The sequence below is a fragment of the Penicillium cataractarum genome, assembly GCF_028827025.1.
Source record: "Penicillium cataractarum strain IBT 29864 chromosome Unknown utg000002l, whole genome shotgun sequence".
Lineage (NCBI taxonomy): Eukaryota > Fungi > Ascomycota > Eurotiomycetes > Eurotiales > Aspergillaceae > Penicillium > Penicillium cataractarum.
This window is the reverse complement of record NW_026622738.1, coordinates 4,786,334-4,803,566: the sequence shown is the minus strand read 5'-3', so window position 1 is coordinate 4,803,566 and position 17,233 is coordinate 4,786,334. Positions and strand designations below refer to the sequence as shown.

Genomic DNA, 17,233 nt, shown 5'->3' with positions numbered 1-17,233 from the left:
GGGTAGCCTTGGCTGGAGCAGGGGTTGAAGGCTGAGAGATGCAGGCGGCTATCAGTGCGATAAGAACAGAAAGTGGCACATCGAGAGTACGTGGATGATAGTGGGAGTGATAAGTTGGAGTAGGGGAGTTGGAGACGTCCCTCCAATAGCTGACGTCTAGATGCTTGAGTTGGAGACAAAGATAAGATAAGAAGCAGTAATCGAGATAAGATGGAAAATAATATTATTCTAGAAGAAACAAATACTAGTAAGAAAGCTATTGCTAATGCTCTCTTCATTTCTTGAGCATTTCCCCAACTGGAGCAGGCATCAGGGCGCCTGGTGGGACTGGGTTCTTCTTTTTGAACTCGTCACACACTTGCTCCATGGTTACAAACTCAACTCCCTTGTGCTTCTTGAAATGTTCAATGAGTCTGCCGCCTTAATATCAGTGCCAAATCTCTCAATAAACACGATCATAACTCACCGCTCATGCATCAAAAGAACGTGTGGCCGTCCTGACACATCCGGATGTATGGTAATCGGAAAGATAAACTCATCGTACTCGCGGTAGAAGTAATCGAAGTGGTCGCGCCAAATATCCTCAACATCACGTGGATTGACGAAGCCATGGCTGTTGGGTGCCTTTTTGATGAACATCATTGGTGGCAAGTCATCGATGTACCAGTTCGAAGGAATTTCTACCAGGCCAGTCTGCGTGCCGTGTTCAAGTGGCTTCATCCAGGTCTCAGCTTTCTGACTATAGTCGATCTTCGTCCAAGAATCACCGGTCCGGAGATAGTACGCCTGACAATCCTCATGGCTCATGCTGTGATCGTATTCAATACCATAGTCTAGGAGGAGTTGGGCGCCTTCTTGGCTAGTCTCCCACCAAGGGGCAACGCTGCCTCGGGGTGGTTTGCCCGCGAACTCGGTCAACATGCGATACGTCTTATCGAGGACGTCCCGCTGCTGTTCAATGGTCATATCTGTTGGGTTCTCGTGTGAGTAGCCATGAAGGCCGATCTCATGTCCTGCATCGCGTACTGCAGCCATATCCTCGGGGAAGGTCTCCAGCGAATGGCCGGGGATAAACCATGTTGTCTTGATGTCGTACTTGTCGAAGAGCTTCAACAATCGCCGAGTGCCAACTGTGCCCGCCCAGACACCTATATCCATGTTAATAAACTGTTTATCCCAGATATGACACGACGCACCTCGGCTAATGTCGTTTGTCGAGTCCTCGCCTCCATAGGAACCAAGCCATCCGGCTACGGCGTCAACATCGACGCCATACGTGATGAGAACTCGCTTTGGGCCCATTTTCTTGTTAATTCAAAGCAATTGTAACATTGAAAGTTGCAAAGGTTGGCTTGGTCGCTTTTTGTATGGAGTCAACACATGCGGGGAAGAAGATAAACCGGAGGAGATAAAGCGCGATAGACGAACCCCTCACTTCGGAGGCGTCGGAGTCGCTGAACCACACACTCAATCGTTCACCGGTCGTACGCTACGGACTTGATTATCCCATAAAACTTGTAATCGCAACAACTGAATTTCTATATCGTTCGTTCAATCTCCGATATTGAGCCCTATCTTCATCCTTGGAAGATAGACCAAGACCTTGTGTGGGTCTACGATTGGAGTCGTTTTGGGGTCATGTTAAACGGTCTTCTTAGCGATGAAGCTACGTGCATGAAGCGATAATGTCAGCGGCCTCCTCTCCTCGGAGATCAACTCGGGCAGTGCCGATGGATTAGAAATCTTTCGTCAAACCTGCTGTCACATAAAAACTTGACAGTATCTGTCTTCAAAGTTGTCAGGGCATAGCCAACACATCATGTCGGTCCTTTTTACTAGTATTTCTGAGTAAGTATCGCTTCCATGTTTGTCGGCAGTCAATCTATATGGTGTTTTTCTAATGTATAGACCTATAGAAATAACCCGGTGAAACCAGGGGACGCAGAGGCTCTCCTTGCACCTCTCGGGCTAACGATAGATTCTTCTGAATCGAGCGATTTTCATACACTATTGGCAGCCGTTCATGACTGCGCTGAAGGTGTGGCCGCTCTTCCAGACTATCAATCTAGTCCCGATCAAACAAAATACCCTCGTGAAAACGTTCGCCGGCCAAGCAAAGAAGAGCAGGTTCTAGGACAAGCTTGGGCGCACAAATTCCTCATCAGAGGAAACAAAGAAGGGGGCATCCTGGAAGGGAAATCCGTCAGTCTCAAGGATGTCATTGCGGTGGCGGGTGTGCCGCAGCTCATGGGCAGCGACATCATCCCATCTTGGACTCCAACCACCGATGCCACGGTAGTGACACGTTTGTTGGAAGCTGGAGCCGATATTCATGGGACGTCGACTTGTGAGAATTGTTGCCATTCGACCTCTTCGTTCACCAGTGCGCAGGGCACGGTCGAAAATCCTCATGCCACTGGGTATTCTGCAGGTGGAAGTACTTCGGGAGGCGCAGCTCTTGTCTCGGCCGGGTTAGTCGATATCACAATTGGAGGTGATCAGGGTGGAAGTATTCGTGTTCCAGCATCTTTTTGCGGTTGTGAGTAACTCTTATCCTCGGTTTCTTATTCCGCGGGCATGTTCACTGACAGTCTCCAGGTGTTGGTCTCAAGCCAACCTACGGCCGCGTTCCATTCACGGGCATCAGCAGTGGCGATTCCATGAACGACCACGCCGGGCCACTGACTCGAAGTGTGTTCGAGGCCGCGGCCTGTCTTGATGTTATCAGTGGTTTTGATGGCATTGATGATCGCTCCCTGGGAAGTGCCAAGCCAGGCTCGACTACTTTTGCAGCAAATCTGACCGAAAGCTCTAAGAGACTGGAGGGGGTGCGAATTGGCGTGTTGAAAGAGGGATTTGAGCATAGCGCTGTCAGTCCAAGTGTCAAGCATTCAGTTTTGACGGCAGTGAAGAACTTCAAAGAACTTGGGGCCACAATAGAGGAGGTATCGCTTCCTGATCACCTACATGGCCCGGCAATTTGGACGATTCAACAACGCATTGCGGGTGCGCAAACTTTGCTGGGACAGAATACCGGGCGAAGGGGTCTTTACACGACAGAGATGGAGCAGGCAAGACTACCATGGACCGACGAAGGATTCCAAAGAGCCTTCCCATCAACAAAGAATGTCATTATCAATGGGCTCTATCTCATGTCTCGCTTCCCGGGTCTATATGGAAAAACAGCGAATATCGGCCGGCAACTGAGTGATAAATATCAAGCACTCTTTGAAAAGTACGATGTGCTGGTGATGCCTACTACTCCAGTTGTCGCTCCTAAAAACGAGAAACGGGGCCTTCCTTTGGAGTCGCTGAAACCTAGTATGGGTTTGACTATCAACACTGCCATCTTCAATGTGACCGGTCATCCAGCTATATCTATTCCTATTGGATTTGCTCCCGCAAAGGAGGATGTGGATGTCATGCTTCCGGTCGGTATGCAGGTTGTTGGAGGATTATGGCAAGAAGAGAAGATCTTACGAGTCGGGCATGCTTGGGAGAGTCACTTTGATTGGAAGAAGATGCATTTCTCAACAAATGAGAACTAAATAGAACAGACAGAGGTGAAATAGAAGGCCTGTTTTCGAGAGATTGAATACACACCTGGTTTTCCTTCTAGGGTACTCGCTTGGAAACAACCATCCTCGCAATTTTGCAAAAAAAACTAATTTGCATCGCTACAGTTTAGAGTATTTTGATTCTGAGATTTTAATTAAACTCCAATATTAAGCTAGGCTCGCCAGACTATTTTACACCGTGATATATCCGCCATCAACCACCATTGCGTGGCCTTGAACAAATGACGCCTGTGTGGAACAAAGGAACAGGACTGCATCAGCTACCTCCTGCGGCTTCCCCATCCTCTTCATTGGGGCAATTTCTGCTGCCGGGGTGATAGCTTCTCGAACTTCGGTCTTTTCCATGATCATTGGGGTCTCGATGACACCCGGGCATACACAGTTCACCCTAATTCCGTCTTTAGAGTAGTCGATCGCATCCGCCCGAGTCATACCAATGACTGCAGACTTTGAAGCACAGTATGCTGCTGGATTGAATGTTAGCTACTAGGCTGTGAGATAACAACCTGGTTATAATACTTACGAGCACTCGGCCGACCAACAATGCCGAGCTGACTGGCAACATTCACAATCGCGCCTCGCTGTGGAGGACGACTAGAATCATGGCTAGGTAATGCACCCTGTCGAACCATCTGTTTCAACTGTGCCCGGGATGATAGCCAACAGCCCCGATAATTGATATTGTTTAGGCGGTCGAATTCCGCAAGACTGGTTTCCGATGACCGTAGAGGCTGACCGAGCACGCCAGCACAATTCACAGCATAGTCCACGCGACCAAAATATTGCACAACTTTGTTGATGAATGAATCGGCGAATTGATCATCGGCCACATTTCCAGAGTGAACTAATAATTGTGTGTGCGGATGGGCTGCGGCGACTGCGTTCTTAGTCTGCTCCAGAGTGGTTTCATTCAGATCCGTGATGGCTATGCGTTCGCATCCCGCAGCTGCGAAGGCCTTTGCAACGGCAGCACCGATTCCTGGATAGCATGAAGAGTGTTAGTAGAATGTGCTCATCATGGTTGCTCCGCATTTGGGATAACCTACCAGTTCCGCCAGCACCGGTGACAACGGCCACGCCGGGGAAGAGTGTTTTAGTGAGCATGGCAGACGTATATTGCTTTGACTGGTGCAACAAGATGTCCAAATATCGAAATTCTCACTTGACAGTCTTCTAATCAACTAGACAGATCTATAGCTTCCCTCGATAGAACTGTGGAGTCTTGATTATCGCAACCTGCTGATAAGCACCGAAAGTGGGGCAGTTGGAGTCACCGCTTGGCCGTTGGAGTAACCCCCGGGCTCTCCGAAGCTGCTCCTCCTCGACTCCTCCCCAAATGCCCACTTTTTCCCTTTCTCCAAAGGACTCGGAGTCACTGATGCCATCCCCATCGCCCCAGAAAGCAGGCCGCGGCGCGAAGGCGCGTATCTGTGTCCATTGCGGCCGGGCCTTTCGTCGTACGGAACATTTGGAGCGCCATGTTCGAACTCGTAAGCCCGCGTGTTGGGGTTGGAGTCATGGACCAGACGACTGATCACATTTGCTAGACACCAAGGAGAAGCCGTTCATCTGTTTCTGTGGGGCGGCTTTTACTAGACGCGATCTATTGAAGCGGCATACACGCATCTCCCACCAAGATGGGCTTTCATCGCCCGATTCTCAATCGGGGTCGATGGCGAAGCCGGCGCTCCAAGCACCCCCGCGCACGGCACCTGCACCCGCAGCGATTCCACCGCAGTATGATGCAGCGGCCCGCCCAGTAGCTTCGATTCCAGGGCCATCGCCCGTACCCCAGTGGCCCGTCACGCAGACTGAACCCTCCCCCTACATGCCTCAAAATCAAGCCGGTGGTATCATGGCTGCAGGAGCCCCTAATCCTAACCCAGTCCCGGGAGAGCATCCGGCTATGCACGATCCCGCTATGCTTCAGGCTGCTCAATTGCTGATCCCGGGCGATTATCAAGCTACTAGTAAGACATTCTCTCTAAATGACAGAGGCCGTCATCATGACTGACGGATTCAGCCATGCCCTATCTTCCAGAGGATCTTAACCACTTTCAAGAATTCACTCATTTCTTGGACTCGATTGGTTTACCAGCAGAGTGGCTTCCTAGCGATGGAGAAGCCAATCAAATACAACCAGACATCAGCCTTGAGGATATACAGAAGCCCGCTCAGTCATCGCAAGAGCAGTCGAGACCTCGACGTAGTCTACGAGAAGAATCCCGGGGAGACTCTCCTTTCCGCTCATGGCTGCCATCAGTCCCCAGAGGTGACCAAAGCTTGGGCGCTCTGTCCGACTCAGGTATGTCGCTGGCGCCTTGAGGGCCCTTTCAGGGATCAGGAATACATCAGGAAGCTGACACTAGCTAGAACCGCCGCAAGCTTCCAAGTCTTCTAGGTTCAACGTTTCAGAGGACCAACGCTTCCGACTGGCAGCAGCCCTGGAAGATTTTCGCAATGTCATTCCTGACTTTACCCTTCCATCTCGCCATACCTTGACTCGATACCTCACTTCCTACTTTGAAGGCTTTCATCCGCATATTCCATTCATACATATTCCTACTTTCCGCTTCAATGAGTGTTCCGCAGAACTTATTCTGGCTATAATGACAATTGGTGCTCAGTATCGATTCGAGCATCGAAACGCAGAAAGACTATTCCACGTCTCCAAGGCTGTCCTTTACGAGAGAATGTCACGAGACTCTCGTCTGGCAGGATACTCAGCGCCCCTTGCTGTCTCCCAGTATTCTGGTGACGGTCAAGTGGCAAGCGGGGCAGCTATCAGCACATCAAGGCAGATGGAAGTGATTCGCTGTCTCCTTGTACTCATGAGCTATGCGACCTGGGAACGAGCTGGACTCGTTCAAGAGGCCTTCCAAATACAGTCCCAACTAGTTCAACACATCCGCGACGCTGGTTTAACCGAGCCATACACTGACCCTCGTGCCACGTCGCAAGACTGGTATGAATGGGCTGACCAGGAGTCCGTGCGACGGACGAAGCTTATATCATTCTGCTTCATTCACATACATAGCGTTGCTTACAATGTCTATCCATCACTTCGGAGTAGCGAAATCCACATGCGTCTACCATGCTCCACGAAGGAATGGACCGCGAACAACGCTGTCGAGTGGGAAGCCGCTCAACGAGACCGAGGGCCTCAGCAGTTGTTCTTCCAGGATGCCTTGACTCTCTTACTTCAGAAGTCACGGTCAACAGTACCCTTGGAACCGATCCCGGCTCCGTTGGGTAACTATATGCTCCTCCATGGTTTGCTGCAGAGAATTCACATTGTCAGCGAACTCTCATTGCCGAACGGAAACCACTCAACCAGCCTGCCGACGGAAGAGCTGAACAAAATAGAGTATGTCGCAGTCACCTTTTAAAACCCGATCTCGATCGTATATGCTAATCATATTCACAGGCGGGCTCTTCGCTCTTGGACTTCTGTCTGGCAACAAGCACCAGAATCAAGTCTGGATCCTCACAACGCTAATGGACCGATTCCTTTCACGTCAAGCGCTCTCTTAGGACTCGCTTACGTACGACTATCACTGAACCTTGGACCGTACCGCCGTCTCGAAACTCGGGAACCAGCAACCATTGCATCTGCCTTATACCGCTCTCCTAAACCAGAGAGAAGCTACCGCCTCATTCCAGCGCTTATATACTCTGCTCACGCACTTAGCATTCCCGTTCGCCTTGGTATCGATCACATTGCCCGGAGTCAAGCCTTTTTCTGGAGTGTGAGACACTCGCTGGCGAGTCTTGAATGCGCTGTGTTGCTCAGCAAGTGGCTATTCACCCTCGCAGAGGCGGCACCAGATCAAGCTTTGAGCGGTGAGTTTCCCTCTCGGACGTCTCCTATGAGATGATATTCTAACAACTCTTTTCTACAGAAAACGAGAGCCGTATCCTCCGCTGGACGCAATGCATCGTTGAGGAAGCGTACTCGTCGATCGACCTTGACGACGAATCGGAAGCTCCGCAAAATCTCGAGCCGGCAGCCTTGGGAATGGCGGTTCTCAGACTATGGGCACGATTGTTTAAACGAAACACTCAGTGGCCTTTTATCAATGTTCTCGGACAAAGTCTGGAGCAGTACATGACGATGATTTAATTCTAATGACAGTTCTGTATCTTACCAGTTTGTACATACTATGACTACATCTGAACATACTTGATAACAATGAAATGTACAGATTCGATGTGGATGTGTTTCGAGTCTCCTCATGGCTACTTCGCTCAGTTTTAACGCAGTAATTATTCTCAGCAATTTGAACGACTACCTAACTTAAGATCAAGGCCCCTTCTTAATCATGGTCCTTGCCTCTAGCGAAACCAAATGAAGTACAAAAAGAGAATGGGTGTGCTTTCCCGTCAAGTCGTGGCTCATCAAAGTGCAACATACACATGAGCGTCACTCAATCCAGCAGGTGTTTCGTTGAAACAGTCCCGGGAGGCTGGGGTGTTGATCCGGTCTGTTCCTTGATTTCGGGGTTTCTCTTCACATTAGGCTTGAGGACTGCCACCTTGCTCGACTGCATTTCTTCCTCCGATGCATCCATTAAGTGAACCTTCGTTGCGAGAGGTTTTTGTGCCTTCCTAGGCAGAGAATTCAATGCACTATCGCTCACTTCGGCACTTTCACGCTCGAAAATATTCCATCTGATCTTCGATTCATTGTCCAGTTGTTTCTTGTCTGCTCGAGTGTTGCCGGGAGTCCGTGAAGAAGAAACGTTCGAAGAAGTGCGTGTCGCTGTCGTTGGGGCATCGTTTTCAGCGATGTTCTTTGTCATCCCAGCCAGATCGGGATCAGCGAGTCTATCGTCGTCTGACAAGTCAATCAAAAGCCTCGCCTCGGGCTCCTCGGTAGATGCACGGGAGTTTGGTGGAGCTGGTAGACCAAGGAGGTTTGAATGGGCTGATCGGGTCATAGTCGGGACGCAGCTACATGAGTGGACATGTGCTTGTGCACATTTGTACCCTGAGCACTGTTTGCCGCAGCAAGGTTGTGCGTGCTGGCATGGCTGGGTGCAAATGACGTTTGAGTGAGAGATCCTGGAGTTTTGAAGATGTCAATGTCTGATTTGAATTGGTGATTAGGGACAACTTGACAGTGGTAGGCTTACGGATGGCACATGTGTGGACATTCGTGTTTACACTCAAGGGTTGCTCCACATTTCTCCCCGCAACCCCCATTGGTTTTGTGCCAGTCACTGACGGCTAGTACGCGCCGCGAGAAATGGTGGTTAGTGTTGTTCGCAAGTATCTTGTGGCGCGGTGAAGATTTTAAGAGACCGCGAGGAAGACTAGTAAACTCACATTCCATGGCTATCACCTTGCCGTGTTGGCAAGTCACAGGGATTCCATACCCGATTCGAGATTCTCCCCGTTCACCCACTTTCATGATGGATGTAACTTGTCGCCAGAGTTCACTTTTTGCGTTCAAATGCCGGGCATTGCCGAAGATATAAAGTCCACGCCTCGCCCGAGACAGAGCGACACATACTCTGTTATCGACAGCAAGAAAGCCAATTCCAGCTGATAGGTAGTCACTACTGCGCACCAACGAGAGAATAATAATGTCGTTCTCTTCGCCTTGGTAAGAGTCAACCGTGATCACTGTGGGATCGTGACATCTGGTGTTCTCATTGTCCATCAACATCTTAAGGATTTTCTTCCGCTGGCCATTATAAAAAGTCAAAATGGTAATCTTCCGGCTTGGAACCCCATTCGAACACAAATAGCAGTAGAATTCAAAGACCATGAGAGCCTCAATCTCGTTGACCTTTGACGTAAGACTATCGTCAACTTCAGGCCAATTGTGAGTGCAGAAGAATGATCGGACATCTCCCATCCCTGGAACAGGTTCAAACTTGGCAACGGATTCATGGTCTTGAAGATCGTCATATATCGGGTTCAGAAGTCGCCTGATTTCAGGAACCATTCGTCGCTGCTCCTTCAACATCACAAAGGGAAAGTCATTCTGAACAAGACGCTCAAACATCGACACATCCAGGTAGTATGGACTACCTTCCAGATCATGCACAGCACAGCGGCCTTGGAGCTGCTTATGATCACCCACGAGAATCAGGTGTTGAAGAGATTCAAAGCAAGCAACGGCAACAGGTGCCTCTATCGCCTCGGCAGCCTCTTCAATCATGACCAGACGAGGGTTCAAGGCAGAGACCAGGCCACGATACTTGCTGAGCCCGGTAGTCGTCATTCCGATTAGCTTGGCGGTCTTCAAGATAGTCTCGTCGCACTCCAGTTTCCCAATCTGGAGAGCCTTGCTATTAAACATGTAGAGCTTCAACTTCTCCCGAAGCTCATCGCGGATAGTTTTGACGAGTCTCCTGTGCAACTCGTTGTAAACAGCACCACGGTGCTCGCGTGGTATCTCCCATAGATCCCGAAACTTGAGATATTTTTCAATGACCACAGTCGGAACGTGCTTGAAACTGCGAACAAGGACAGGGAAACTTGTGCGGAAGTCAAACGTTTTGCCCCACAAGCATTCCCAGTCATCAGCATCCGGTGCTTGCTCCGCTTCCAACTCCATGAGCATCTCGTAATCTTGATGACATTCGTCAATCTTAGAGCTGGTTTGCTTATCGGAGCAAAAGTCTTCAAATCTCACAGCTTGATCTCCGAGCCAGGCAATGAAAGGGTCGATGGGACCCTCCATAGAAGAAGTCACCCATTGGTTGCTGCCTTCTTCCAGATTCTTGAGCTGCTCTTGGGTCAGCAGACCACGATGGACAAATGCACTGCCACTTTTATCACCAATCTGCCGATGAAATCCCTTGAGTGTGTTCTCGATGATATCGGTCACCAATGCGGCGTGACGTTGCCGAGCTTGTGACAGGATGCCATTTTGCAAGCTGATATGAGGTCGATTTTCCTTGATGGCAAAGAGAGTTCGAGAAGAGACCCTGAAGTTTCTGCTTCTGCCTCCGAGACGAATGTAGTTTGGCTCGAACTCCGCGATGAGGGTGAGCAGCTGATCCAAGGCATGGTTGGTATGTGTGGCGACAATGATGGGAGGATCGCCCTGGTTCATCTGGGCTAGGAGGAGTCGCAGAACGGTGACAGAAACAAACGTCTTGCCCGTCCCGGGTGGACCTTGCACGATTGCCAACTCTTTTGACAACATGTGCTCCATCGCAGATCGCTGGTAGATATTCAAGTGTTCCAGCGGAGCCTTTGATAGTTCTGTGATGACATTGCAGGGTAGTTTTTGTTGAGAGTCGCCCTGCGCAAAAGCTTGGAAATCCATGGCCGGCTCCGATGCAATGTACTCCGGTACGCCAGTCTCTGTCTCTAAACCACAAATGTGTCTGCTCAAAGGGAAGCTACCGACAATTAGATTTTGTGCAAGTCATCAAGGAGATATCTTCACTTACCCTTCCCTCGACAGCTTTTGCAGAGCAGTCATGGTGTGTCTGTGTGCTTCATAATATCCTGACCGAGATTCAACCATAACCCACTCCTTGAGAGGATCAAAATCCATATTCTCTGCATGGGCGAAGAAAAGATCAACCTCCGGAGGATTTTTTGAGACACCTTCAAGCGGTCGTGCTGCCACAACTGCGATCACACATATGCTCGAAAACATGTCAGTCGCCGGCGACAACGCAACGATATTCCCGCTAATAAGACGAGGCGAGTAGCGCCAGAGGATTCTTTTGCCAGCACGCCTGGTGGAGAAGCAAACTCGAAAGGCCATTCCTCGATGGGCCATGGTGATGTGGGTGAAAAAGACCTATTTCCCAAGAATTTATATTCAGCCGCCATAGAGTATTTAAGAGTAGTATCTTACCCGCTCATAGATAACAAAAGACCTGCTGTCCGTTACCCCCGGACGTTCACGAACAACGGCAACCGCATCACGTAGATTCGCGACGGCATCCTCGCGAAGGAGGTTGTAATGGGTTCTGAGATAAACCTCGGCGGAGGGCCATGGACCGTGGATTTTATTTGTAGCGAGGTTGAATTCTTCGCCCGGGTGATCCGTTCCCATTATTTCATTGACTTTCGGCAGCTCTGTCTTTCTCTGCCATTCAGCGAGGGGGGTATTCCTTGGCCCATCGTGGAAGTACTGGCGGATAGCCAGGTTGGCCGAGGGCAACGATGTACCTCCCCGTCCACGAGGTCGAGAAGACACACTCATACTAACTAGGCTGAGAATGAGTTGGATAGTATAGGATTTTTATTCTAGAATATGGGCCGGGAAAAGAGTGGTATTTAGAGGCGTGGGAGGTTTTGCATGATGAGGGAAAGGAAGACAACAAGCGGGTTCTGGCAGGCGTAAAGCAGTATGGAAACCGCTCCTACTAAAGTATCCAAGCGCAGTTGGAGTGCTCTATCTCTGAGACTGCATCATTAAGCTGGAGCTTATTATTGCGACCATGCATCAATGATATCGCTGACTATTTGAACGGGAATAGGCCAAGATAGCACAACTGGCCAGATTCAGACCTTAGTTCCCATGTGAAACTGATAAGTAATTCAGCCAAACTTAGACTTAAATAAAGCTGAGAGGGGTCTCACTACTGACAGTATACCACAGTCATTTATGTACACTTTAAATGTATGTTCACAATGACTTTTTTAGAGAAGCTGAAGGCAGCGCTGGTCGAACTATGAACTCAGATGCTGATTGGCCAGCGAGCCATCCGCCGATCGTTGGAATTGTCTCCGAACGCCTTTCCGCTTTCCACAGCCCTCACTTCCTCCTCTTCGCTCTGCAGCCTAGCTACGACGAGCTCCTAGCCATTGACTGCGCCGCTGCCTGGCGCATACTAGATATATTCCAGAATTGAGTGTTGAAATTGCGCTACCAGAAGCCTGCGACGGAAAAAGTCACACTTTCGGTCGCACCACTCTACCCCAGAGTCAGCGAGCGGCCCGCGTGCTTGAATAGCTCTTTTCCAACACTTCCTGCATTTGACCGGTATTGAAGGTGGGCCATTACATTGCTCTGCGTTACTCTACAGCCATGGCATCGCTTGAGGAGGATGAGGACCGCGACCTGGCAGGTAAGTCGCAACTTCCGCTGCAGACACCCCTTCCCCGCAAACCACGCGCAAAAGCCGCTAATGCGCCTTCTTTGTCTAGGCTCCCAGGACGGCAGCTCCGACAATGAGATGGAAGATGCTATGCGTGACATGGATGACGGGGAAGGAGACAACGAGCCGGATGCCGATGCCGATGCCGACCAAGATCAGGACCAGGACCAGGACCAGGACCAGGACCAAGAACCAGACAGCCCTTCAAATGCCAGCCAGGCTTCAGATGGTGCGGGTTTAGCTTCTCAGCCCAACCAAGATACCACCAACATGACGTCCCCCGGAAATGCAGAGAACTCCACGCTGGAGTCATTCTCCATTTACCATCCAAGCGTTCGCCCGGAGTGCCTTACAGCCAAAACCTACGACATTGTCCCTACCACGGCCGCGCCTCATAGTACTTCCATCAACGCCGTGACCGCGACGGCAGACATGCGCTGGGTATTTAGTGGAGGCTCTGATGGATACGTGCGCAAGTTCAACTGGGCAGATTCAATCAACAGTAAGCTTATGTTGACGGTTGCGCAACGCCATCCTTTTGTGGATAGCGTAGTGAAAGCTGGAGTCTACATGACTTACTGGGAAAACATGGACGGAAACAATCTATCGCCGGTCTATTCTTTGGCATGTCAAAGCGAAGGCATGTGGCTGCTTGCGGGCCTGGAGTCTGGGACAATCCGATTACAGACCCTTCGCCACGACGAAAGCAAGGACATAGCGCTACTTCGACAACATACATCGGCCGTCTCATCGTTAAGCCTGACATCCGATGAGCAATCTCTGTTGTCGGGAAGCTGGGATAAACGGGTCTTCGATTGGGACTTGAATACTGGGCAGGCCCGCCGCGCATTTGGGGGAAGTGCTGGTCAGATCTCTACTGTGCAAATTCGACCAGAATCTTCCCTGCCCATTCCATCCGATACGATTGATTTCTCGCAAACAAACGGTACCTACTCGTCCAATTATGAAGCGAGCGGTACAGATAACTTTAATGCCATGGACACCACTCAAGATGCTGGAGAAGCAGGCGCCCCTGAGAACCCGCAGGCGGGTTCCCCGACAGATTCCTTGTTTGGAGGCGCAGATTCTCTATTTGGAGATGCAGATGGTGGGGCAGCAGATGGCAACGAACCGTCTGGAGGTGTATTTGGAGTCGACGAAGATGACGAGTTTGGCCGTGCCCTTGCAAATGGCGTTCTGGCCGATGCTGGCGCGCCTAGCGAAATGGATACCAACATGCCTCAGGCTGATTCCGCGTCACAGATGCAGGCCGCACCCACAGATACAAACGCCAACCCCGATGCATCCAATGTGACACAAGATCCGACGAGCAATATTCCGCCCGTCGCGTCTGAACCCTTGGTCAACGGCCTTCCAAAGGCCGAGGACTTGGAAGCACAGTCATCCGGCTATGATATCTCGCAGGCTATGCAGACAGAGCAGACGCCTGGATCTGACACTACATTCTTGGCTGCATCTATGGACGGTACAATTCGGGTATGGGATCGACGACAGCCCGATCCAGTGGCTCGAATCACCCCTCGCAATGTTCCACCCTGGTGTATGAATGCATGCTGGTCTCCAGATGGAAACTATATATATGCGGGACGAAGAAACGGCACGGTGGAGGAATACAGCCTCCATAAAGGCCTCAGGGAATCTGAACGAACCTTCAAGTTTCCGCAGGGAAGCGGCCCCGTCACATCTCTCAAGGCTATGCCGAATGGCCGCCATCTCGTCTGGTAAGTTTTGGTCTGTACTTTTATGATGACGACCATTCTAACTCAATACAGTGCATCCCACGACATCCTGCGACTCTACGACCTGAGACACGAGCAATCTTCCCGACACTCAACCGTGCCGTTCTTGATTATTCCGGGCCACCGTACCGGAACTATCTCCCAGCTTTATGTGGACAATGCCTGTCGCTACATGATCTCCACTAGTGGAAACCGTGGCTGGGAGGGGAATAGCACTGAGGTTCTCCTGGGATATGAAATTAGTGTTCCGCAATGACCTAGGCTAGCTAACCCTTTCGACGCTGGCAATGTTTGACCTCGGTATCGTCCACGACTTGTACGATCTTCGAGTATTTGAATAATAAACTATTTTTGTGATGGGTCGACTGTCTCGGCCAAATATCAAAGAAAACAAATCCAATTGAAGTGACTAATGTGCATGCGGTTGTTTAAACCTAAGATGATATCTCAAATGATAATGCATAAACCCAACGCCATAATCCAGACTGGTATCGCCTATGTACAAGTAAACCTCCGTTGCTTCAAACCCCAAGTAATCCCAAGTAAATCATTACTCATGAGAGAAATCGTCGTCAAAGTCTAGCCCTTCACAGACTTCATGTTGCTGTGCTCGCCAGGCTCCAAAGAGCGGGTTTCCGGCCCATTTAACCTGGCCATCACGATCGTTCTCGAAATATACATATCCTGGCAAATCGCCAGTCTGATCAAAGTTGGTCGGCCCAATCACAAGATTGCCAAATCCAGGGAGATCAGCATTAGGCACGTGGGTGCGAGTCTGGACTCGTCCACCATCGACATTGTTGACCGTGATCAAGTAGACAGGTGGCAAGTTATCGTCGCGGTCTGGACGGAGAGACATGGGAGTCCAGGCCTCATTGGCGTAGGACTCTGGGCGATTCCAATCATGTAGGAGTGGAAGTGGCTGGGATAAGATGACTTGATCCAATTTTTCTGTGTCCATAATCAAGCCTGGAGACTGAAGATATAGTACACTATCATACTGCATGAACTGGTCCTGTCCGAGACGCAGCAATTTCGTGTCAGACATTGTGTATCCAGCGTGTAGGGCGACGCTGATATCGATTGGTAGCAGCCAGATACCGTATTTGATACTGGCAGCGCGTAAGATGGACAAGGCTAGCGAGCCAGCTTTCCCAAGGCTCTTTGCAGACATGCGATCCCACTCTTCGGGATACATGAACAAGCGGTCCGGGATAACGGAGCCATTCGTGGCGAGTTGTTTGAAGAAAAGAACGGCGGAACAGATATCAGAGGGATCGGGCCTCGACAATAACTGTAGGTATGCATAATTCCCCTTTGAGCCCGACCCACGACCCCGACTTCCTTGAAGCACCTCTTGATCGCCCGTTGGCCCCAGATCCGAGTCTGATAGACCGCGTTTGTGCGCAGGCTTCTGGAATGTCGATCCAGGCGACCCGCGCCCTACGATAGGCGGACTATCAGGGGGCTTGCGCAGTGCATGTTGAATATTCTTCACCGAGTTTTGCTGTAACACGTAGCCCGAGACAAATAGTAAAAAGGTAAAGATGCAGACTACTCCCATCGACACGATTGCGGAGACCGTCGAGGATGTGAGGAGCACCATGGTCGCGGGATGGCAGGCGACATGGAAGGAATGGAATGGATGGATGAAATTGGAATGTCAACCATGCATGACGGCCCGTAGACTCTCTTTTCGGTGTCACAGGCAGCCTTGATCCCTGGATGTTTGAGTGTTTCATGACATCAGCCTTGTTTACGGGGTTGGCCGCGCGACTATCGATAAGCCCACCGCCGAGACCTGGGAAAGTCTTGGCACTCGGGCTTTTCAACTTCGCTTTCGCCCTCCACCCGCCTAAAGCTACTGTGACTGCGGCTACGACTGCACGCGACCTACGCTATGGCCACTCATCGTGCTGATGCCAGTAATTTCCTGGATAACCGGGGATACTCCGGTCCTCTGGTGCGCGGTGTCAACCCAGTCACCCTTTTCGAGAAGGCCGTTCGCGATCGCATTACAGACTCCTACTACTGGAAAGAACAATGTTTCGGATTGAACGCAGCAACTCTGTGTGATCGTGCGGTCGAATTGAGCTTTGTCGGTGGTACATACGGTGTCTCCGAAAAGCCTTCGCCTTTCCTCTGCCTCGCCTTCAAGCTCCTCCAGCTCAACCCCAGCCGAGACATCATCCTCGAATACCTGAACTTCTCCGACCCCGGCAGTGATGACGAGGGCGACAACCCAGATGACGCCGTCCTCAAGGCGCGCGGAGACTTCAAGTACCTCCGTATTCTGGCTGCTTTCTACGTTCGACTCACCTTCAGTGCGGTCGACGTGTACAAAACACTGGAGCCGTTGCTCCTCGACTACCGGAAAATTAAGCGCCGGGTTCGCGACGCATATACCCTGACCTACGTCGACCAATTCGTCGACGATCTCCTTACAAAGGACCGTGTGTGTGGTACGAGTCTGTGGAAGTTGCCCCCACGGCAACAACTGGAGGATCTAGAGATGCTGGACGAGCGGATAAGCCCACTTGCGGACGAGCTGGAGGAACTTGACCGGGATAGCAATGACGGTGAAGAGGATGAAGATCGCAATCGCAGTGATAATGAATCTGCCGGCAGGAGGGATGAAGGCGAGGATTGAAAGAAACAAGGGAAATGCTTATGCCCAACTTGTTGCCCCACCCGCCGGCCTTCCCACTGCTGGCCGAAACTGGCCACGGCCCCAACTATCCACGCGCACCTATACACCACGAATGGGCGCTCACAGCCTGTCAAAATCCACCAATGGGCGTATACCACAGTCGGTGCA

At 50.7% G+C, this 17,233-nt stretch overlaps 8 protein-coding genes across 8 annotated transcripts; 4 read left to right on the top strand and 4 right to left on the bottom strand.

Annotated features, from left to right (window-relative positions):
* Positions 1-274: 274 nt before the first annotated feature.
* On the bottom strand, positions 275-1,302 carry N7496_003765 (polysaccharide deacetylase family protein; the record flags this gene model as incomplete). The annotated part of the gene is made up of 3 exons (XM_056696696.1): positions 275-413; positions 467-1,148; positions 1,197-1,302. The coding sequence occupies 3 exons, from the start codon at positions 1,300-1,302 to the stop codon at positions 275-277; spliced, it is 927 nt and encodes a 308-aa protein (XP_056558908.1).
* A 517-nt stretch (positions 1,303-1,819) lies between these two features.
* On the top strand, positions 1,820-3,548 carry N7496_003764 (putative amidase; the record flags this gene model as incomplete). The annotated part of the gene is made up of 3 exons (XM_056696695.1): positions 1,820-1,848; positions 1,917-2,539; positions 2,599-3,548. The coding sequence occupies 3 exons, from the start codon at positions 1,820-1,822 to the stop codon at positions 3,546-3,548; spliced, it is 1,602 nt and encodes a 533-aa protein (XP_056558907.1).
* Positions 3,549-3,749: 201 nt separating this feature from the next.
* On the bottom strand, positions 3,750-4,682 carry N7496_003763 (SDR family NAD(P)-dependent oxidoreductase; the record flags this gene model as incomplete). Its single annotated transcript, XM_056696694.1, has 3 exons — positions 3,750-4,045; positions 4,102-4,557; positions 4,625-4,682. 3 exons carry the CDS (start codon positions 4,680-4,682, stop codon positions 3,750-3,752), a joined length of 810 nt encoding a protein of 269 aa, XP_056558906.1.
* Positions 4,683-4,914: 232 nt separating this feature from the next.
* Positions 4,915-7,701, top strand: N7496_003762 (C2H2-type zinc finger protein; the record flags this gene model as incomplete). Its single annotated transcript, XM_056696693.1, has 6 exons — positions 4,915-5,068; positions 5,126-5,548; positions 5,602-5,883; positions 5,952-6,945; positions 7,006-7,421; positions 7,481-7,701. 6 exons carry the CDS (start codon positions 4,915-4,917, stop codon positions 7,699-7,701), a joined length of 2,490 nt encoding a protein of 829 aa, XP_056558905.1.
* A 304-nt stretch (positions 7,702-8,005) lies between these two features.
* N7496_003761 (uncharacterized protein) lies at positions 8,006-11,757 on the bottom strand (the record flags this gene model as incomplete). The annotated part of the gene is made up of 5 exons (XM_056696692.1): positions 8,006-8,505; positions 8,568-8,666; positions 8,907-10,939; positions 10,991-11,349; positions 11,407-11,757. 5 exons carry the CDS (start codon positions 11,755-11,757, stop codon positions 8,006-8,008), a joined length of 3,342 nt encoding a protein of 1,113 aa, XP_056558904.1.
* An 828-nt stretch (positions 11,758-12,585) lies between these two features.
* N7496_003760 (WD40 repeat domain-containing protein) lies at positions 12,586-14,671 on the top strand (the record flags this gene model as incomplete). The annotated part of the gene is made up of 3 exons (XM_056696691.1): positions 12,586-12,625; positions 12,705-14,397; positions 14,449-14,671. The coding sequence occupies 3 exons, from the start codon at positions 12,586-12,588 to the stop codon at positions 14,669-14,671; spliced, it is 1,956 nt and encodes a 651-aa protein (XP_056558903.1).
* A 294-nt stretch (positions 14,672-14,965) lies between these two features.
* N7496_003759 (uncharacterized protein) lies at positions 14,966-16,021 on the bottom strand (the record flags this gene model as incomplete). Its single annotated transcript, XM_056696690.1, has 1 exon — positions 14,966-16,021. The coding sequence occupies one exon, from the start codon at positions 16,019-16,021 to the stop codon at positions 14,966-14,968; it is 1,056 nt and encodes a 351-aa protein (XP_056558902.1).
* A 294-nt stretch (positions 16,022-16,315) lies between these two features.
* Positions 16,316-17,065, top strand: N7496_003758 (PRP38 family protein; the record flags this gene model as incomplete). The annotated part of the gene is made up of 1 exon (XM_056696689.1): positions 16,316-17,065. One exon carries the CDS (start codon positions 16,316-16,318, stop codon positions 17,063-17,065), a length of 750 nt encoding a protein of 249 aa, XP_056558901.1.
* Between the last annotated feature and the right edge of the window lie 168 nt (positions 17,066-17,233).